The sequence below is a fragment of the Xyrauchen texanus genome, chromosome 27 (genome assembly GCF_025860055.1).
Source record: "Xyrauchen texanus isolate HMW12.3.18 chromosome 27, RBS_HiC_50CHRs, whole genome shotgun sequence".
Lineage (NCBI taxonomy): Eukaryota > Metazoa > Chordata > Actinopteri > Cypriniformes > Catostomidae > Xyrauchen > Xyrauchen texanus.
In genome coordinates this window covers 16,884,322-16,907,766 of record NC_068302.1, presented here as the reverse complement: position 1 = coordinate 16,907,766, position 23,445 = coordinate 16,884,322, and the positions used below count along the sequence as shown (strand labels likewise).

The following is a 23,445-nucleotide window of genomic DNA, read 5'->3' as shown; positions in this document are numbered from 1 at the left end:
GTTGAGAGAATTATAATTTTTAGGTGAACTATTCTTTTAATACTTGGGGATAGGGATTTAGAACAAAACTTAACCAGAATGTGGAAGTTATAGCAATAGTGACCTGCAAGCTCTGCAAATACATTCGCAAGTTATATAATGTTAGTTTAAGTCCCAATTAGTGGTACATGTCAGCTGTAAAAGAGGTCAGGCAATTAGTACTTTGATGTGTGACTTTTCAAAGCAACACAAGGCCACTACTTGAGTTTCAAACAGTGAAAGAGTCTGTGAAAATGCAAAAAGTGATACACCAATCAGCCACAACATTAAAACCACCTGCATCTCAGAATAGCATTCTGAGATAATATTCTTCTCATCACATTGTACAAGAGCGGTTATCAGAGTTACTGTAGACTTTGTCAGTTCGAACCAGTCTGGTCATTCTCTGTTGACCTCTGTCATCCACAAGGCATTTCCATCCACAGAACTGCCCCTCACTGGATGTTTTTGTTTTGGCACCATCCGGAGTAATCCCAGGAGATCAACAGTCACAGAAATAGTGCATAAAATCAAGCAGATATGGGTCAGCAGCTTCAGTTAATGTTGACATCAACCATCAGAATGGGGAAAAATGTGATCTCAATGATTTCGACCGTGGCGTGATTGTTGGTGCCAGATGGGCATTTCGACCGTGGCATGATTGTTGGTGCCAGATAGGCTTTCTGAAACTACTGATCTCCTTGGATTTTCACACACAACAGTCTCTAGAATTTACTCCAAATGGTGCTAAAAACAAAAAACATCCAATGAGTGGCAGTTCTGTAGATGGAAATGTCTTGTTGATGAGAGTGGTCAGGGCTAGATTTGTAATCTGGCATACTGGGTATTTTCCCGGTGGGCCGACACACTTTGGTGCCGATCAGGGGCGGAATGGCCATCGGGAGAACCGGGCTGGCTGCAAAAGGGGCGATAAGCTGAAATGAGATGATGCGTTATGCAGAACGGGCCACAAAACAGCGCCACGATATGCCGAAGGGGGCATATCCCCCCAGGTCATCAACTTTTGGGACATTTTGTATGTAACATCCGGGCCTATTTGTGACTCTTCCCAGTCCACACCTGAGAGTGGTCAACAGGGAATGACCAGACTGGTTCGAACTGACAAAGTCTACAGTAACTCAGATAACCACTGATAATTGTGGTGTGAAGAATAGCATCTCAGAATGCTATTGAAATGCGGGTTTGTGCTGTTTGGTGGCACAAGTGGGACCTACACAATAGGTCCCACTTGTGTCCCAAAAAATAGATTCAAGGATGGTTTCATGAAGAAAAGGATGAAATAGCACACCTTCATCATCAAACCTTTATGGGCTCATAGTGTGCAGTAGATTTCCATCTCTTTCATTCCCCTCCTCCATTGATTTTAATATTCTTTTGTGTATCCACCCTTTGTATGTGTCTACATATGAGTGTGTGTGTGTGTGTGTGTGTGTGTGTGTGTGTGTGTGTGTGTGTGTGTGTGTGTGTGTGTGTGTGTGTGTGTGTGTGTGTGTGTTGATGAGGTTGAGGTTCTTGTGTTTGGATGTGTGTGGAACGCAATTTCCTGAAGGATCAGTGTATGACAATGTCAAGACAAGTATGCTAGAGTTTTGACTGTGGTGTATGTTTGTGTATGTGTAGCAGCAGACTGTGTGTGTGTGTGTGTGTGTGTGTGTGTGTGTTGTTTGGAACTTTGATCATCTGATTTATGTGATGAGCAGATGTGAAGAACTGCTGCTCTCTGAACCTGGCAGATATTACATTCTCGTAATAGCTGAATGGTATAAAAAAAAACATGATTGGGTTCAGGGTCGAACAGCGACAAGTTTGGGTTTGTCTCGGCGCTGATGAGCCATAGCTGCCATCATTCAAGCTTCCATCATTTAGACATAAATTAGAGCACAAACACATCATTTACAGTCTCTTTACCAAAGACTTTTTAACAGATTTTTGAGAACAGATCCACAGAGCTCTACTGAGAGCACAGCTTTTTGCTTTCCTATCTGTGCTGCAAGGTAAAGGTGCATATGCAAATTTTAATACGTTTTCGGTGGTTGCTTAGTGTCGCATTTCCTAAAGTTTTCTTAACTTTTTTTTTAACGTGTTGCTATGTGTTTGTTAATGCATTGATATATGATTGCTCTGTAATATTGTGGACACTAGATATGGATCAGGTCCCTCCTTATACAGAAGTGGAATTGTGAATTTTCAACAATTTTATTGTTAAGTGAAAGTCTAATAAGTGAAAGTCTAATTGCTTTGACAAGTAGAACACCTCTGCTCAACAAGCTATACAATTTGAGATATGACCATTAATAACAGTAAGGCGCTCTTCACACCAAGCGTGGCCTTGCTCTAAAAAGCAATACATGGTGCCACAAACGCAGGCATCTCGACACCTCATGCCATCCCAGATTCTTTAGAACACAAACAATGATTTTTAGAAGAATATCTCTGCTCTGTAGGTTTATGAAATGCAAGTAAATAATGACCAATGCTGCCCTTATGTGCTTTCTGGAGTTTCAAAGTTTTGGACTCCATTCACTTGCATTGAATGGACCTACAGAGCTCAAATATTCTTCTTAAAATCGTTGTTTGTGTTCTGCAGAAAAAAGAAAGTCATACACATCTTGTATGGCATGAGGGGAGTAAATGAAGAGAGAATTTTCAATTATGTGTGAACTATTCCATAAAATGGTCTTAATCAGATAGCAGTGGGTACTCACTGTTCTCCATTGGTTATGCCTTCTGATGCTGCACCTGTGATCTATGATCATCTACTTTGGCCTGCCTTTGATGTGCACTTCTCTGGTCTCTCCTAAGCGCCCCGAACCTGCTTTAAGTTAATCTTTTTGTCATGTCCGTGTCAGTTTATAATTGGAGGCACATCTTGGCATCCCATCCTGGCAGTGCACTCCAGTTTCTTCCCACCGAGCTGTTCAATGGTACACCACGTCAGGGAACAGGAACTCCGCTCCCTCATTAGACATTTATGAATGCAATACCTATTAGACTGTGAGATAAATAAAGAGGAAGGAAAGGGAGAGAGTGAGAATTGCTAGGAAAAGACAGCAAACATAGTTGCCAAATGAAGGAAAAGTTATACCTTAATAATGCATATCAGTGGCCTAATCATCAAAGGCTAATCTTTAAAGGGATAGTTCAACCAAAGATGACAGTTCTGTGCTCATTTAATCTCCCTCGTGTTGTTCAAGACATTGAGACTGTAGCACAAACTCTTTTATGTTATGATGCAAAAGTGAAAGCAGTAATGGTTTGGCATCTCTGGGCGAGTCATGTGAGCCTGCTGTTGCTTGAAAAGAAAAGTCCTTCATGCATCACTTATTTTGTGAGTTCAGCTGCCCCCATCTCAAATAGCTGTTTGAGAGTGAGACGTCAATGAATCTAGAGCTCGGAATGGCAGTCATCAAGATGGCAGCTGTACCATCTACACAGTTTGCATCTATCCAGACAGTTAGTGGCTCAGCAGCACTGTAGGAGAGAAGGGTTGTTTAAGGTATAGGTGGTAAAGAATGTTGAATTATGAATCTTAAAATGGTTTTGCTAGCATGTAGTACTTTGTAGTTTGTTGTTGTACTTTTTATGTGGTGGTTTCCTAGATGCAGTCGAGGCCTTGCCTCTGACTTAAGATTTAGTAAATAAAAGTAAATAAGTTTGCATCACTGAAAACCTTTTAAATGGACGAATAAGTTTATTCCTTGTTCCCTTTCTGAATTAGGAATGATGTTCCCTTGGAATGCCATGTACATCATGCCTCAAAGACAACATCCATAATAAGACCAAATTCCAAGAGTAAGTGAATGTTCAGCATCAAATAATGTGGGCTGATTTTATCCATTGAGATTAGAGCTGGGCGATATATTGAATATTCACGATAAAATCGCAACGATTTTGCTGACGATATCAAATTGAACAATATAGTAAAAATCGCGATGATATTAATGTGCTTTTTATTTGGCCATTAAGTTTCATATAGAGCATTAGTAGACTAATTTCAGAATCCTTCAGGGCTTAACAATTAATCAAAATAACACCAATATGGCAATATGGTAATATGAGATTATTAAACTGCATAAGACTGCGATTAAAGACAGATAAACATTGTCAGTGTAAGCTTCAGTATGAACTGGTGACGTGCTGTTATAAGCTGTTCTGTTCACTTTCATTTATAATAACATTTGCCTAAGTCGCTAAATGATCCTTTTCTATTTTCAAGTGACTGTGATAATTGTTTGCCTCATTTCTGATTCATAGCCTCCACAGTTCTCAGTCAAATTACTGTGTAATTTAACTATTTCTTTTACAAAAAAAATAAAAAAAAGTCAGATTAATTTGCTTTAAAATGTCACTCTTTATTCAAGCCCACATAACAATATTAAGAATAATATTAAGAATATTTTGCCAAAAAAAAAAATTCATTCCTCTTGGAATTTCTGCAAAGCTTGTCAGAGCAAGCAATGATAACCAAGGAGGGCGGGGCTTAGCGAAGGATCAGTTTTCGAGATAAATATCAAATATCGTCAATAGGCTGAAAAAATATCCCTTATCAAGATTTGATGGATTGTGAAAAAGTCACTAATGCTGTGTCTCATTTGGAAGTCTGCGTGCTAAGTAAGACACGTCCTTTGAAGGCTGCAGTATACTGAGTGTCCTCCTTTAAACAAGCCTTGTTTAATCAAGACGGCCTTCGTAGGATAAACTGAAATGTAACGTAACATGGTTACTATGACAGCACACCACTCTTTAACAAGCGTGAGCGCTTTGAGTGAGAGAGGAACAAAGTCCCTTTGGAAGGGAATACATGAGGTACATTTTAGGAGAGTTATAATAATGTAAAGAGAAAAGAAAATAGATTTTACAAGTGTACTTTTAGTCTAATACTTTATTTTAATTATACTGTATATTCATATAATTATACATAATATATACTCTGCACCCAACTACTGAGGTACTTCAACTTGGGAATTATCATTACTTCGTTTGAACATCATATTTATGGACAAATTGGTATAATTCTTTTTAGACATCAATGAATTGAGGGTTGTGAGTGCCCACGAAGGGGGCATCCTCCAAATTCCTGTGAAAGAAGATTGCATTCGAAGGCTGCATGCAAAGTGTCCTACTTTCTACCCTACGCTTTTCTGAAACGAGACGGCCTCGATGGCGGATGCGGCCGACAAATGCGACCTCTGGAGGACGCAGCCTTCCAAACGAGATACAGTCTATAATATTATTTGTTGATATTATTTCTCCTCCACCCATTTTGCTTTGGTTATTTCACCAGAAAATAATAGTCATTTCAGAGGTGGAGAAAGTTATAACACTTTGATTAAAGATTATGAAGAAAAAAGGTTTTCTTTAGAATAATCTGTCACAGTTAGGAGCCGTTCACAGAACACGCTCTTGCTTTCAAAACGACGAAAAGGGGCACAACGGAATGAATGATGCTTCTTAAAAACAGCGGTCATGGCACAAGATGCAAAAAACAGCTAGATGTGGCACAATGGCCAAGGACATTGTTTAACACATTGTGTATGCACATAAATCAACAAACAACAGATACAAAATAGCGTAGACAGTGTAAAATTTCATGTGTGAATGGCTTTCACCTGGGACATTGATTAAAAAGTATCTAAGATCAGTTTTAATTTCATGCTGTCTTTAATTTTATACAAGAATGTTGTTTCCCCAATGCCACTGTGACTGTATAACAACATGCAGATTGAATGTCATAAGAATCAACAATACAAGTTTAATAGGTGAAACATATTTCCTCCAGAACAGCCTATTCAGCCCTGATTGTTGTAGCAGAGCTGTGAGGGTCAGATTGCAGATAAGAGATTGGACAGGCGTGGAGTGTGTGTGTACTCACTGCCTCTCTTTCTGACAGTACAGCTTTTTATCATGACTGACGTCAACCCCTCTGTTCTCTCTGCCTCTAAATACATTGCTGTAAGCCCTGAGAGGGTTTCCAAGCTCAGCACTGTAGTTTGAAGACTGCACATGTTCTATGTACCACACAATGCATCAGCAGAATGTAATAGGGTTTTCTGGTCCTGTGGACTTTTAGAAAATCAATTCTTTAAAAAAAACAATGTTATTATAGTCACACATGTGTCATATTTCATATCAAGCATATATATATATATTTTTTTTTTCCACTTTCTTAAACTTCACTATTATTTTTTTCCACTTCCATAGTGGCTAAAACACAGAGAATGGAGGCTTCACTAGCACACCTGAACCAGGTGTGGGAGAGAAATGGGCAAGCTGCCGTATCTCTTTGCATTGCCAGAAAATGCTCACTGTGTCACAAACTGTGCGAGTGAGACCCAACGTGTGCCCAATAGAGGCTGAATGGCAGCCAGAGACAAAAATAGTTTTGAGATTTTGAACTGCTGCATTCAATTTGCTTTATATATTTTTGTATAGTGTCTTATAATGCATTGATAATGTACACTTAAATTTATCTAATTAATTTAATTAGATTTAACTGTTTCTAATTAACTAAAAAAAAATATATATATATACAGTCAGGTCCATAAATATTGGGACATCGACACAATTCTAATCTTTTTGGCTCTATACACCACCACAATGGATTTGAAATTAAATGAACAAGATGTGCTTTAACTGCAGACTTTCAGCTTTAATTTGAAGGTATTTACATCCAAATCAGGTGAACGGTGTAGGAATTACAACAGTTTGTATATGTGCCTCCCACTTTTCAAGGGACCAAAAGTAATGGGACAATTGGCTGCTCAGCTGTTCCATGGCCAGGTGTGTGTTATTCCCTCATTATCCCATTGACAAGGAGCAGATAAAAGGTCCAGAGTTCATTTCAAGTGTGCTATTTGCATTTGGAATCTGTTGCTGTCAACTCTCAATATGAGATCCAAAGAGCTGTCACTATCAGTGAAGCCATCATTAGGCTGAACAATCTAAACAAACCCATCAGAGAGATAGTAAAAACATTTGGTGTGGCCAAATCAACTGTTTGGAACATTCTTAAAAAGAAAGAACGCACCGGTAAGCTCAGCAACACCAAAAGACCCGGAAGACCACGGAAAACAACTGTGGTAGATGACCGAAGAATTCTTTCCCTGGTGAAGAAAACACCCTTCACAACAGTTGGCCAGATCAAGAACACTCTCCAGGAGGTAGGTGTATGTGTGTCAAAGTCAACAATCAAGAGAAGACTTCACCAGAGTGAATACAGAGGGTTCACCACAAGATGTAAACCATTGGTGAGCCTCAAAAACAGGAAGGCCAGATTAGGGTTTGCCAAACAACATCTAAAAAAGCCTTCACAGTTCTGGAACAACATCCTATGGACAGGTGAGACAAAGATCAACTTGTACCAGAGTGATGGGAAGAGAAGAGTATGGAGAAGTAAAGGAACCGCTCATGATCCAAAGCATACCACCTCATCAGTGAAGCATGGTGGTGGAAGTGTCATGGCGAGGGCATGTATGGCTGCCAATGGAACTGGTTCTCTTGTATTTATTGATGATGTGACTGCTGACAAAAGCAGCAGGATGAATTCTGAAGTGTTTCGGGCAATATTATCTGCTCATATTCAGCCAAATGCTTCAGAACTCATTGGACGGCACTTCACAGTACAGATGGACAATGACCCAAGCATACTGCGAAAGCAACCAAAGAGTTTTTTAAGGGAAAGAAGTGGAACGTTATGCAATGGCCAAGTCAATCACCTGACCTGAATCCGATTGAGCATGCATTTCACTTGCTGAAGACAAAACTGAAGGGAAAATGCCCCAAGAACAAGCAGGAACTGAAGACAGTTGCAGTAGAGGCCTGGCAGAGCATCACCAGGGATGAAACCCAGAGTCTGGTGATGTCTATGCGTTCCAGACTTCAGGCTGTAATTGACTGCAAAGGATTTGCAACCAAGTATTAAAAAGTGAAAGTTTGATTTATGATTGTTAATCTGTCCCATTACTTTTGGTCCCTTAAAAAGTGGGAGGCACATATACAAACTGTTGTAATTCCTACACCGTTCACCTGATTTGGATGTAAATACCCTCAAATTAAAGCTGAAAGTCTGCAGTTAAAGCAAATCTTGTTCGTTTCATTTCAAATCCATTGTGGTGGTGTATAGAGCCAAAAAGATTAGAATTGTGTAGATGTCCCAATATTTATGGACCTGACTGTATATATATTAGTACATATTTAAATAATTAAAATAAATGATGACTAACCAATTTCTTGGTCGTATAGCTTCTTTATTAGAATTAAATGTTTATTTTTTGTTGTTTTTGGTCAACAACTGATTGTAAAGAACAAAAAGGATATTAAATGAGACATTATCAATGACATATGGATTGTGTGGATCTCGACTTTGGACACATTAAATGGACCGAGTCAACCCAACCTTTACCTCTCAACATGTAGTGAAATGATCTCAATAATTAAGCTCGCAACTTAAAAGATTGATTTTGATCAATTTAACATCGCAATTAATTCCAAAATCTATATTTTTACCCAGCCCTAATTCCTATTAAAAGCCAAACTTTTTGTTTTATAGGTTCAACAAAGCAAAATGTAAATATTTTTGCATACCTGCTGGAACCTGCTTACCTGTGTGGGAAACATTGCCATAGATCATTAAGCTAGTGTTTAAAGGAGACAATAGTTCAACAGCATAATTTAATCTGAAGTAAAATAATTCATGCTGATGCACCCAGAGGCGACCGAGTCGGGACATAAGTATCCAGCACTGCCCCATCAGACCCTGCTGTTTGTGAAAGCATGCTGGATGTTGTAGACTATGTTGAACAATTTCACCTATTAGCCTTGTGGCCACATGGGTCCAGATGTTCTCATTCATGCATGATCCACTTCTACCCCACAACAGACCCAAAGAAAACCACTGTGGATAAATACAACCAATACACTACAGACACAATTATATGTATATTAAAATATTGTGTGGTATTTAAGCAATATCACATGATCAAGAGTGCGATATGGCCCTACATCAGCACTGCTGTGATTCTGCCGTAGGTAATCACAGCAGTGCTGATTTTGGGCCATATTGCACAATTGCGAGTGTGATATTGCTTATATACAACAGTTCAATGAACAAGTACATTAAAAAAAATTACAAATTTTTACAAACACATTTCACAAACAGAAGCTCTAACATAACATATGCACTGCTCTTACACTTTAGTTTAGAGTGGCACGAACACAAGCGGAGTGATACACACACACAGTGAAGCGTCCAAGTGCTGATGTTGTCAGACCAGGCTAAGTTGTAAGTTACACACTGCTGGTGCAAACAGACCCTGAAATCTATTTATATTGGTAGGAATGGAATGACCTTTTACCAACAAAGGACATTGTTTAATCTCTCTTTTTGCCCCTCTCTCTCTCTCTGTCTCGCTCTCTCTCTCACTCTGTCTCAGGTGAAAAGTGAGTATGAACAGCTGCAGGAGGCTCTGTACACAGTGACAGTGGAGAGAGATTGTGCTCTGTTGGAGAGGACTGAGCTCCAAGGCAAACTGGAGAACCTAGAACAGGTGTTGAAGGTGAGAACCTGCCACACTCTTCAGTATGATGATGATTAAGAATGGGGGTTCATTACAGGAAAAACAATATCAACATTTTAATCTAAGACTGGAATTATCAAACAAAGCTATGTCTGGGTCACACTTTACAGCCTAATCAAAAGAAAATATAAGAATATGTTCAAAACATACAAAATAAATCATCATTTTGTTTCCATTTGTAAATATTAAGAATTTAATTTTGACATTATTTTCATGTAATTTTCTGCCTAAATTGCATCCAGGCTTTACTTTTGAGTTTTTTCTAATTCCCATTATTCTCAACAATGATTCTAATGGTTATTTGACATTTAAATTATCAGAAATTAAAGACAATACAACAAATACTGTGATGTATAAATTCTATTTAAATAATACAATTTAAATAAATAATATTCAGTACTGTGCTATAGCACATATGATATTTCACAAAAAACATTAGTCTTAAGATGGTTATTTATATCTTCAGCTATACCCCCCACACACTGAACATTATGTCAGTCTGGGACTACATAAAGAGACAGAAGTAATTGAGACTAAATAGCTTAAATAGATAGAAGAACTGTGGTAAATTCTCAAAGAAGCTTGAAACATCCTATCTGCCAACAACCAAGAAAAACTGTGTCCAGGTGGAAACATTGCAACATTTAAAAACTTTACACAGTACTGTATAATTTCTTTCATATTACAGTAATGTGACAGAGATATTTTGAGTTACTGTAATAAAAATTGGGAGGTGAAATGTGCTTAGTCGTGAAAACAATTTCACAGTGCTCCTTAAAATAGGCTTAATTTTATTTACTCAAAATATTATTTGCAGTTGCTATTTGCACCCGTGTGATAATAATGGTATATGCTATTTACACCCCAGTGCAAATAGTGGCAGATATTATTTGCAGCCATATTTAAACACTAAAATACAGTATGCTTATTGAGTTTATTGAGAGTCCCACAGACACATTGTATTAACCTCTACCCCTAAACCTAACCTTACCTTAGAAAAAAATAACCTTGGTTTTACTTTTTGGTATTTTTTGTAAATTTACAGTAAACACAAAATTAGCTATGGTTACTATATTACCACCATATTACTGCTTGGTTTCTGCCAAAAAAACATGGTTACTAGAACATCAGTAATACATCGATGCAATTTACACACAATCAATTCACCGTGACCAAATCACTGTGATGAAGTCAACATTTAAATACATTTGTATCTATTCTTTTTTTGTAGTTTTAAAGGAAATATAAGAGTAAAAACAGGAAATCGGATGGGAAAAGAGTGGGAGAAAATGTGGATTCGAACCACAGATGTTAGGACAACACTAATCATTCACCAACCGACTTTACACCCCATGATACTGCAGCGACTCTTACTGTTTAGTGTTTAGTATATTTCTGTGGTTCCACGAGACTTTTGGGGTGCAAATAAATACACTGTGTGGCAGATGCTATTTACACCAGGGTTTAAATAGATTCTCCGAATATTATTTCATATTGCTTTCTTTAGATTTTGGGGTGATATATAACCTATAATATTCTTGTCCATTTTTGTGAGATTCACCTAATTAGCCTTCTTATATGTACGCTGAGTTCAATCATCAAGGTTTGTGTGTGTTTGTGGTGGCCAGTATTGGGTAGTAAAAGTTTACAAGTAATCTGGATTATGTAATCAGATAAATCATGTACTTGTAATTTGATTACTTTGTGTATTGTGCATTATAAGATTACAGTTACATTTTTATGGATAACATGATTACATTCTTGTGTTTATCACCAATCAGGCAAAGCTAATAACTAGCGTATAATTTACTAATTATGCTCCTAAATTTTAAAAGAGCAGTCTGAGCCAATCTTTGCCTAACAAAAATGATATACATAATAAAAAGACTCCACATCCAATCTTAAGAAGTATTTGGAGGTTCTGTATGTTGTCTTACATGTATCTCTAAATATACAATTATTTTATTAAGAATAATTTTTATCACCTAGCCATGTTTGCATGTAGCTACTCAAATTGATACACTCCCTTTAAAGTGCTTCATACAATCCACATATTACACATTTTGTTTCTAAATGCCAAAAGGTTTGTATTTGCACCCTTCATCGAAAATAATGTATTTCATAAAATTTTTGACATTCTTCTGTAAAAACACATGTTGTAAACAAACATTTCAGAGGTGTTGGTCACATATAGCTTCTTGCTTTTGCACCATGCAAATGCACTTTCAGGATGGCAGTCGTAGGTTAAAGCCACACCTCCTTATGAATAATTCTGAAGAGGAATAAATCGTACATCTCTACATAATGTCTAGAGACATTCTCTTATTATTGACTTAGTTATTGACTAGATAATAAAAAGTCCTATCCCTTTTCGTAATTTCCATAATACATTTTAAATGTTCTCATTGGCTTCTATCTTGAGTAACATCAATTTTCATCAACAAGACCTTTTTAGAACCTTTTTTACTCAGTAATTGTCAAATAGCAGTTTTGTTTTATTTTATTTTTACAAATGTTTAATGAAAGGATTAGGCTATTAATTGGTACTTAATACATTTCAAATGAATGGATACATTTTATCAAAATATGCAATGAGTAATCCAAAAGTAATAAAATTAGATTACTTTGTTGTGTAATCTGAAACATTATGTAACAGACTACAATTTAAGTTGTGTAATATGCAATACCTGATTACATTTCAGAAGTAATCTACCCAGCACATATGGTGGCATAGTAATCAATTGCTGACATCAGTAGTGTGAACTGAGGCCATATCCAATCTCATGTTGTTGTTTCAAGAAGCTGGCCAAGATGTAGGTGGATTTAGGGACTCTCTCTATCTTCTGTTTTCTCCTTTCACTTCTATTTTTCTCCCCTCTTCCTCTGTATATTGTATCACAGGACTGTTTTTTACCTTTTAGAGCTGCCGTGCGCCCTCAAACTGTGGATCTATGATCAACTAGGAGTCCTGGAGCGCCCCGTCCCTCCCCTAACCCTCTCCTGCCCCTCCCCTCTCCCTCCATATTTTTCATTCATCAGGTATCTCTTAAGACTTTAACAAAGCCAGCACTAACTGAATGTGGATCATTTGACTGAGTACTAAAAGCTGGTGTGGATGCTGTCTTGTGACCTGAATGATCGCCCAGCTAAGGCACTGCAGAATGTGTTTGTGCATGACACAAAAGTTATGCACAGATAAATCCCCTTACACAATAACCTAACCAAATTAGCTTTTTCTTTTGAATGTGAGGTACACACAACCTGATCCTGTTGCTGTATATATCAGTAAAATATGCAGATATTGATTTCATTCCAAAGGTGCCAGTTTTGCTTAATGTACAAGGTGTGAAATATGTGTAAAACTATCAGTCCATCCAAAAAGTCTTGTTTCTGAAAAAGTTATACACTAACCAATGTCTAGTAACATCACACAATTGGTAAAGATGAGTCATTTGCATTTCATGGTCATACTTTTCTTAATTTTAATGCCATGGTTTGTATTTGTCTAGTTTTTTCATTCATCTACTTCAGTGTTATGTAAAATATATGTATAGTATATGTAAAGGGAAGTCAGCCAGTCATAATCAGGTCTTGTGTCACCCTGAAGGGGTTTATTTTGTGACAATGACTGGCTTATTACATGTCCACATACCAAAAAATATTGATTTGAGTTTAAATAATTTTAATAGTTGAAAATAAAGAGACAGTGGAGCGATACAATATAACAGTCAATATACACAAATATTTGATGATTGACCAATCAGAATCTAGTATTCTTTGTAAAAAGTTAAAATAGCTGATAATTGACAAAAATAACTAATTTAAAGGTGTACATCAGATTATTTGACACTCTGTGCCAAGTCCGTTCGCAAAGAGCATTGAGATATACACATACAATTGATGATCAGATCACATCACATACAGTATTTCACACATGGTACAATTTTTCCCCAGAAGGTTAGATTATTCTAAACTTTCTCTATCCTGCACCCTTTCATAGCAGCATGGAACATCTCTCATTTACCCCTTATCCCCTTTAAACCCACTCTTCACAAACTGAAAGAGGATTGATAGTTTTTGTCACATGTAATTTTAACAGGTCAGGAGATCTGGGGATTGTTGGGCTGTAATCTGCTCTGATTGAACATGCTGTGCTGATTGCACACACCCTTTCATGTACAGCACCATAACCTTAAGCTACTTATTGATCATACTAAGCAACATGACTGTGCTTAGACTGGCTGATTGATATGATGCTTCTCTTCTGTTTTTGCTTTACCTGAAGGGGTGAAACAAATGAACACTAACCTGAATGACAACATTTTGTTCTTGCATTCAATTTTTGTTTTTAGCTCTGTTCTTGCTAACCAAATACAATACACTCATTGAGCACTTTATAAGGAACACTATGGTCCTAATAAAGTACCAGATGTGGTCTTCTGCTGTTGTAGCCCATCCGCCTCAAGGTTCGACGTGTTGTGCTTTCTGAGATGATATTCTGCTCACTACAATTGTACAGAGGGGTTATCTGAGTTACTGTAGCCTTTCTGTCAGCTCCAACCAGTCTGGGCAGCATTTCCCAAAAGCATTGCAAGCCTAAGTAGATCGTAAAAACCATTGGCACCAATGGTCTCTACGATCAACTTCAGCTTGCAATGCTTTTGGGAAACGCTGCCCTGGCCACTCTGTGTTGACCTCACTCATCAACAAGGCGTTTCCGTCTGCAGAACTGCTGCTCACTAGATGTTTTTTATTTTTGGCACCATTCTAAAGGATTATTTTTGGGGATTTGCACTTTACTCGAGTGCATTATAAACTTGTCATTTTACTTACATTTCCAAAGAACAAATTGTGCTTTTTACTCCTTAGAATTTTATTTAAAATTTAAAAGTACTCACTACATTTTTGCAGATCATTTTATTTCATCTTATTGGACTGAAGCTACCTTTCACTGCATAAGACAGATGACAGTCCAGAGGTCAGTCATTTCAAATGGAGTGTCGCACGGAGGCTGTGTAGAGTTTCGACCATCTGCAGAGGCATCATTTCTGTTAAAAAGACCACATTCCGCCAACAGAATGTGATGTATTCATTCAAATCTATGAGCACAAAACACTGACTTTTTTGTCCTAAACTTTATTCTGAACACCTGCTACTTCTACAGATTGGATGGTTTGAAGTCAAAAATGATCATTCACATTGCAAATATATACACTAGTGGCCAAAGATTTGGAATAATGTACAGATTTTTCTCTTATGGAAAGAAATTGGTACTTTTATTCACCAAAATGGCATTCAACTGATCACAATGTATAGTCAGGACATTAATAACATGAAAAATTTGTATTACAATTACTAATACAATCCAAACTTCTTGAAAGAGTTCACATCAAAAAATCCTCCATCTGCAACAATGACAGCTTTGTAGATTCTTGACATTCTAGCTGTCAGTTTGTCCAGATACTCAGGTGACATTTCACCCCACAATTCCTGTAGCACTTGCAATAAATGTGGCTGTCTTATTGGGCACTTGTCACACAGCTTACAGTCTAGCGGATCCCACTAAAGCACAATGGGGTTAAGATCCATAACACTCTTTTCCAATTATCTGTTGACCAATGTTTGTGTTTCTTTGCCCACTCGAACCTTTTCTTTTTGTTTTTCTGTTTCAAAAGTGTCTTTTTCTTTGCAGTTCTTTCCATATAATCTCCACCCGAGTCTTCTCTACTGTTGTACATGAAACTGGTGTTGAGTGGGTAGAATTCAATGAAGCTGTCAGCTGAGGACATGTAAAGCGTCTATTTCTCAAACTTGTGGCTCTGATGTACTTATCCTCTTGTTTAGTTGGACATCTGTCCTTCCACATCCCTTTCTGTCCCTGTTAGAGCCAGTTGTCCTTTGTCTTTGAAGACTGTAATGTACACCTTTGTATGAAATCTTCAGTTTTTTGGCAATTTCAAGCATTGTATAGCCTTCATTCCTCAAAACAATGATTGACTGATGATTTTCTAGAGAAAGCTGTTTCTTTTTTGCCATTTCTGACCTAATATGGACCTTAAGACATGCCAGTCAATTGCATACTGTGGCAACTCAAAAACAAACACAAAGACAAGGTTAAGCTTCATTTAACAAACCAAATAGCTTTCAACTGTGTTTGATATAATGGCAAGTGAATTTCTTGTACCAAATTAGCAATTTAGCATGATCACTCAAGGATCAGGTGTTGTAGTGATGCTGGAAATGGGGTCTGTCTAAATTTTATTAAAAATTACTTTTTTCAAATAGTGATGATGCTGTTTTTTACATCAGTAATGTCCTGACTATACTTTGTAATCAGCTGAATGCCACTTTGGTGAATTAAAGAAGCAGTTTCCTTCCGAAACAGTAACATCTGTACATTATTCCAAACTTTTGGCCGCCAGTATATATATATATATATATATATATATATATATATATATATATATATATATATATACTAGTGACCAAATATATATATATATATATATAACAAAAGGCTTTTGTAATTAAATGTGTACTTGTCATTTATTTCTACACTTGCCTTCTATTGCTGAATTATTTTTGTTGTTAGGCAACTATTAATTATAATGATAACTATAAAACCACCAGTGATAATGATGGTAATAATGATAATACAAATTATGGAGTAAATATTAATAATTAATATTATTGAATTCTTCCATCTTCTCAACAGAAAGGTTTGGTAGCAAACCTCAGAAAACAATCCACAAAACCAACAATTACACATTTTTAGTACCAATTACTATTACTAATTTTATTAAAAACTTTTTACATTTTTTTTTTTATCTTTTTTTTCGTCTCAAGAGGCTGGGTGCTCTGACATCACAATTTGTGGGTGCCTCTTCCCATGCAACGAATATTGTGTGACTGTGGCAACGTTTTTGGAAAATAAAATCAAGTGGTTCATTGCACATCTCAGGGCAGTTCTGAAGTGAAATGTCCACTGTGTGGCGCTATAAGCGATTGAAATGTTCTCCCAAACAGATGCGTTTTTAAGGTTAATGTTCTATCGAGATTTAAATCAACAAAACCTTCCTCCCTATCCTTAACCTTAAACCAAAATCAAACCGATAGTGTCATAAAATGCAAATGTGAGATTAAAATCACAATTTCTGAAGTAACCGTGTCATTTTGTGGTGCTTCTATGTCACTTTTGGCTCACGTGTCGACTCATATCCCTGTCCTTTGTCTCGCATTTGCAGCACTCTATCCGTTGAGCTACCACACAATTTGATCACACTTAAACAAGCTTGTAAATATAGTGGTTATGTAATGAATACCCACTATAATTTAATAACAATTTAATTGAATACCATTAAAATTAGTCATGCACTATAGTAAAAGTGTTTATCTGTCATAAGATAGCATTCTGTGAGAAACAGAGTGAGAAGTAAGTTTTTATGAACTGATAATCTATTGTTTTACTCGTGATTTGAGTGAAAGGTCATTGGTGAATTATAAAAGTAATTGTTGTTTTAGCACCTCTAGTGTTCATTCCACCAGGAAATTGTTATTTTACGTACAACAGGCCAGATTTTGCAAAATGTTAGTTATTGTAAGATGATTCTTTGACCAGGTTGTGAATGCCACTGGGGGAGAAATATGACAGGGAAATATTTACTGTCATCAAAGACAGTAAAAAGGCGACTTAACAAACCAATCGAATTTAACAGCATCCTCTCTCACACAGTCCCCTCTCTTGATTTAATTCTTGCTAGGAAAAAAAGTTACTTTTTACTTTTTTAATACTTAAGTACAATTGAATGTAAATACTTGTTTATGCTCACTTAAGTATGATTTTGGCAAGATACTTGGAGTAAAATTTTCACCCAGTATCCATACTTTCACTTAAGTACTTTTTACACCTTTGCTGAGTAAATGCTAGAGACTGTTTTGTGTGAAAATCCCAGGAGATCAGCAGTTACAAATATACTGAAACCAGCCCAACAATCATGCCACGGTTGAAATCATTGGGATAAAAAAAAAAATCCCCATTTTGATGGTTGATGTGAACAATAACTGAAGCTCCTGACCCGTATCTGCATGATTTAATGCATTGCACTGCTGCCACAAGATTGGCTGATTAGATAATCGTATGAATAAGAAGGTGTACAGGTGTTCCTAATAAAGTGCTCAGTGAGTGTATGTTAAGGTGTGTCCAAACAGTCTATCTTAGATAATATGCTCATGGAGACATAAATCTGAGGGTTTAGATCCGATACTGCAGGATCTAAAGGATTTCTGGTGCTCTTGGGGCCTGATGTCTCCACATTTGTGCATGGTATTGCGGTGCAAAACCTGTCTTATTTACTGACCACCTGAAATCCAGTTGAACTTGGTACTAAATATGCAGAAACAGATCTGCACCATGGGTATTTAAATTAAATAAACATGCAACCCCTCCATTCTATGTTCTATAAATTAGGATTATTGTAGATTGCACTTTATTCAGAAAAACTTTGTTTTGTTTGTGCCATTATCTGATTTGCAGAGTTCCATTAGTGAATCTTGTGCGAAAACAACTCAGATAACACGTGCAAATAAACAACGCTACGAGCAAGCACAATTCTTTCTTAGTTGATTGCCAGTATTCCTGAGATAATGTGCTCAAGGAAGCATTTAAATCAGATAATACAGGATTTGAAGTCTCTGGTACTCTTGGAGACTGATGATCTTTTATAAACTGATGTAAACAGAAGGTCTGTAGATTAGTGCAATGACTCTGGAGCTAAATGCATTGCAGTCTGGCCAAAAGAGGCTTTGATAATGATTGATTATTGCTCTCATTCTGTCCGTGTTCATCCTTTGCTGAGTTTCTTCTCACCTCATGCACACTCTCTCTCTTTCTCTCCAGCATATGCGAGAGGCTGCAGAGAGGAGGCAGCAGCTAGAATTAGAGCATGAACAAGCCCTGGCCATCCTCAGTGCCAAGCAGCAGGAGATTGACCTTCTGCAGAAGGTGAGGGGTCAGAGTTACCATCCACAACAACCCCTGGAGACCAGCTCAAACCCAGGCCAACTTTAAAAAGCTGTGTATCACGCCAAGACTGTTGACTGATTAAACAGCTGGGAACTCAGCTAGAAATTCCAGCTAAAACTAGCTTTGGATGATAGCTGGATTTACTGTATATGGTTTCATTATGTTTCAAGGTGGTATTTCATGGTCATTAGGTGGTCCAAGCTGGTCTGTATGGTTGATAAGCTGGGCTTCCAGGATTTGAGTTCAACATGGTGGATGATCTTAGAGAAGCAGGGATGTGTTTCCCAAAAGCATTGTTAGCCAACTATGGTCGCAAGTCCCATCATTACCTGTAAAGTTCAACAATTTTGTGTTTCACGAAACTGTAGTTCAAACGAACGTTCGCAAACTGCATTGCAAATTTGAATAGTTGGAATTACATCTCCACACCTGTGATTTGAAGCATACTTCCTTGTTTGCTGTGCGGACATCATTTCACATTGCTGAGGCTTCTATATCTTTTACTCTATATACTGTATGCATTTCATTCTATTAAAACTTTGACAACAGTTACATGCACTTAAAAAGCGGTGGTCTGAAATGTAATGTAAACACGAATGCAGCCATTTAAAGGATTAAAGGCTGTTAATAGAATGCTCATATAAATATACACGGTTTCTGTCAAAGAACATGCTTATGTGTCCATGTTAATGCATAAGTATAATTCTTATATGCTTTTGAAAAGTGTGCATGTGCGGGTGTGCTTAAGTGTGTCGGGGAAACCCAGGAGTCTGATGTAAAGGGAAATGCCACCCTTGCAGCGCATTGTATCTGTCACATTACATAGTGCATGCCGCTTTCTTCAGTAGCTTTCGCTCATTAAACAGCATTCTGGAGTACGTGTAAATGAGCTATTTTAATTCAATATCCACAGAAGTTATCACTCCACCCCCTATGTAATGGCATTAATGACACCTCTATATTGTTGAACCAATGTGGTTTGAACGATGGATGTGCAAAACGGTTACTACGGTTTCAGGAAACGGTCATGACCTGCTAGTTAACTTCTCCCATATTTGTTGTATAGGTGTATTTGCAATCAGCAGCAGATCTGTGGACTCTGACTTTAGAATGGCAATAATATAATCCTACTACAAAATCCTACTGTCAATCCTTCATGGTGCTAATGAAGAGAGATGTTTAATTAAAAAAAAAGTGTTTCAGCGGTTTTAGGTAACTAGATGAAATATTCCTCTCAATTCTCTGTTCAAATGAAGAGGAAAGCACCACTATCTCTCTGCTCAGGGTAAATTAACCTCTAATGAAATCTGACATTTTCTCCAGAGTGTGAGAGCATTGTTGCCTGTCGAAACATTTGACTTATTGTCTGCCTTCATTGAATAGAGCGCTATGATTACAGTGGAGCATAAACAAAGAGGAAATTACACACACACATCATCATCAAGACATCTTGAGTGCAGTTTTGCTGTTCAAAAGTGCATCTCTATACATGCTTCTGAAATAATTCCTTGTGTTTTGAGGTTGCCTCTCAAAAAGTTGTTCCTCTCTACAAGTATAACTGAATGTTGTTCTCCACAGCTGCTGTTAGTTACAATGAATGACCCTATACTGCACTGAATTGGATCCTTGTTGCTTAAAGCTTATTGAACCAAACTTTTAGAATAGATGGATATAACTGGCACAGCAAACACATAAAATACAGTATTACAGACTAAGAGAACTTTTTGAATACACTTGTATTAACTGGATGCTTCTCGTTTCATCTGCTTGTAAAATTGATGTTTTATCTGATATAAACACTACCTGGACAAAGTATGTGGACATACCTGTATAATTAAGTAAGGCTAAAATCAAGTATGCATCTATTCAATCTCCTTAGACTAACATTTACGGTACCAAAGAGCTCAGTTGATTTCAACAGTGCTGCAGTGGTCAGTGGATGCCACCAGTAAAATGGTTTACTTTGTCTGGTGTGGAAGAACTTCACAGCCTACTCAAAGCCCAGACCTAAACCCCACTGAACACCATTGGGATGAATTGGATTGCTGACTGTGAGCCAGGCCCCATCGCCCAACATCAGTGCCTGACCTCACTGATGTGTTTTCCTCTTTTGTCTCAATAGGAGCAAATCCCTGCAGCCTTGTTCCAACGTCTAGTGCAAAGCCTTTGCTGAAAATTATTATGGCAACAAACAATTTCCATGGTTTTGAAAATTAATGCTCAACAAGCACATATGGTGTAGTGTTGGTGCCCTCATACTTTTGGCCACGTAGCTATAGATTTGGACATTGAGTATTATTGATTTGGTGGACCGTTTTCCCCTTTACTGTATGTAAGTGTTCTAAATCACTGTAGTTATATCACCTATTCCCTTTACAATCAATAGCTAGCTCTGCTAAAAGAACAGGTCTGAAAAAAGACTACTAATTTTACAAGTATGCTTGGGACTGCCTCGTTATTAATTACTTGTTTTTTATGATGTTAAGGCTCAGGTTGAGGCCAAGAAGGATCATGAAGGTGCCGTCCATCTGTTAGAGGTGAGTAATGAATGTCTGCTCATGTATGCTAGTGACTCTACGTATTTGTATGTGAGGATGCGTATAAACATGCATTTTTAATCATACCTTGGCTGGCCTTTAAAGTACAGATCATTTCACTTGCGTCATCATGTATTATATCATATTTGTCAAATATCTGGCAACCATATGAGTCACTTCTTATTTATCTTTGTTTTATTTCATCTTGAGCTATATAAATCACTGCAAATCACCTGTTCACCAGCTTCATCATTTGTCTGCCTGTGGTAAATGTTTTAATTTTGAAATCATATCAGTAGATCTCTCTGAAACACACATTGTAAGATTTAATTACCATATTTTGCTTTGCTCATTTCTTTCATTGCTGCAATTAATTGAAAATGTGCTACCCTGTGCTCATGTTGGGTCTCATTTGTGACTTTAGGAGCTGTGCTTGTTGAAATGCGTGTGTGTGTGTGTGTGTGTGTGCATGTGTGTGTGTGTGTGTGTGTGTGTGTGTGTGTGTGTGTGTGTGTGTGTGTGTGTGTGTGTGTGTGTGTGTGTGTGTGTGTGCAACTGTGATTTATTTGGTTTCTTACATCTCTTGTCACTGTTACTTTTTTTTTTTTTTTGCATATACAGAATCACTTGGACAGCATGCAGGTATTTTCGAGTTACTTCTCCTCAAAGATCTCCCTCTCTTTCCCATGTGGTTCATTGGGGGTAGTTCCTGTCACCTCGTTTAGCTGTCCTGTCAATAACCGCTCAAATCATTGATTGATCTGTTAACATTTGATCAATACCTTTGATCTATATCGCCATAGATCAAATGATTGAACCTTTTTTAGTACTAACCATCAGTCTTCATAGTCATTTTATACACACCCAAATACAATTGTTTGTGTTTATAATTGTTCAAATAAGTGTGAAGACAGAAGGTTCAGTTTAGCTTTTCTTCAAAGCCAGATGACTGCCTAGTATTGTATTTTTTAGAATGAAAAATTATACTACTATACAGTATATTATGCTTATGCTGTATATTATACAGCAGTTACTTCCAGTCCTCTACTGTGATTGGATGATCAGCATTCCAAGAGTGCTGTTATTTAGTATAACAGCACAGCAACGTATCACTGTATCACTCCGCTTGTCTGTGATTGCCCATCACCAGTCTGTGTTGCTTGGCGACACGTAAAGGGGCAGTTTACACGGAACGCATCCTTGCGCTTAGAAAAGCTATATTGCAGTTGTCTCGAGATGCGTTTTAATTGTTGAAGTTCTTTTTATCCTGACAAATTGTCTAAAAAATGCAGCGATCCTACACAAGACACTATTATATTAAATGTATTCAATAAATGTATTATAGTTTTCTACTGTTGTGGCATGCCCTTTTCTTATAGATAAAAAAAAAAAAAAAAAAAAATGAACTGCCTATGAACTACTACTTGATAAAACACAAAAAGGTCTTTTCCATTGTGGGTTTTAAGTTTTAATTTAGTTTTAAACCATCCATGTATCCCTTTGTGCCTCAAACGTGGCAGATTGTCCGATAATACAAAAGTTGAACACAGGAGATAAATGAAGATTAAAGCAGCTTCTGTATTGTAAGGCATGACCATGAGATGCTCATAATCATACAAACCGCTTAAAAAGTTCATTTGTTATTTTTGAGGGTAGTTTCTCATTCACTGCCTGCTCGCTCTTCTGTTGCGCTGCATGAGTGCTGCATATTGTGCTCAATCCTGTTAGCATCTCAGGAATATGTGCATTTGTAGATCAGATTAGATGTGAGAAGGGACAGTTACAATGACTGATGGATTGTAGAACATCACATGTCCACCCCTCCCCCCTTCCTGTTATATAAAAAAAAGCCTTAAGTGATTTATGTGGACTTTGTCTGTGCGTAGACATAATGCATAAAGCATTTTGTAAATATTTGCTTTTTTAAGATGCTGTTTGAAGATAAAATTTCAACTCTAACATGTCTTGAAACACTTTAACTAGATGTTCTTGAATGCAAAAATATGTTCTGTGTGAACGGCTCCTAACAGAGACGTTACAGTTGGCTTATTAAAATGCAAACTCACATGATCCTTAAGTGCATTTAATAGCATTGATGTACTGTATAATAGTATGTTATTCACGTGAGTTACCGTATGTCAAATAATTGGACATAAACAGCTTTTACTGTTATTTTGGCATGTGTGATACCCTTTTCCATGTAATATTACTTTTTATCACTAACTCCATGACCAATATCAGAGTTTTGTTGTACGATAACAGCAGAACATAG

General features: G+C 37.2%; 1 protein-coding gene across 1 annotated transcript in view; it reads left to right on the top strand.

Annotated features, from left to right (window-relative positions):
- rimbp2b (RIMS binding protein 2b) overlaps window positions 1-23,445 on the top strand; it is a 211,516-nt gene that overhangs the window by 136,233 nt on the left and 51,838 nt on the right. Inside the window, exons 6-9 of the mRNA XM_052094964.1 lie at window positions 9,471-9,593; window positions 18,511-18,615; window positions 21,123-21,173; window positions 21,795-21,815. Coding sequence (XP_051950924.1) covers window positions 9,471-9,593; window positions 18,511-18,615; window positions 21,123-21,173; window positions 21,795-21,815 — 300 coding nt within the window. The remainder of the gene's footprint in view (window positions 1-9,470; window positions 9,594-18,510; window positions 18,616-21,122; window positions 21,174-21,794; window positions 21,816-23,445) is intronic.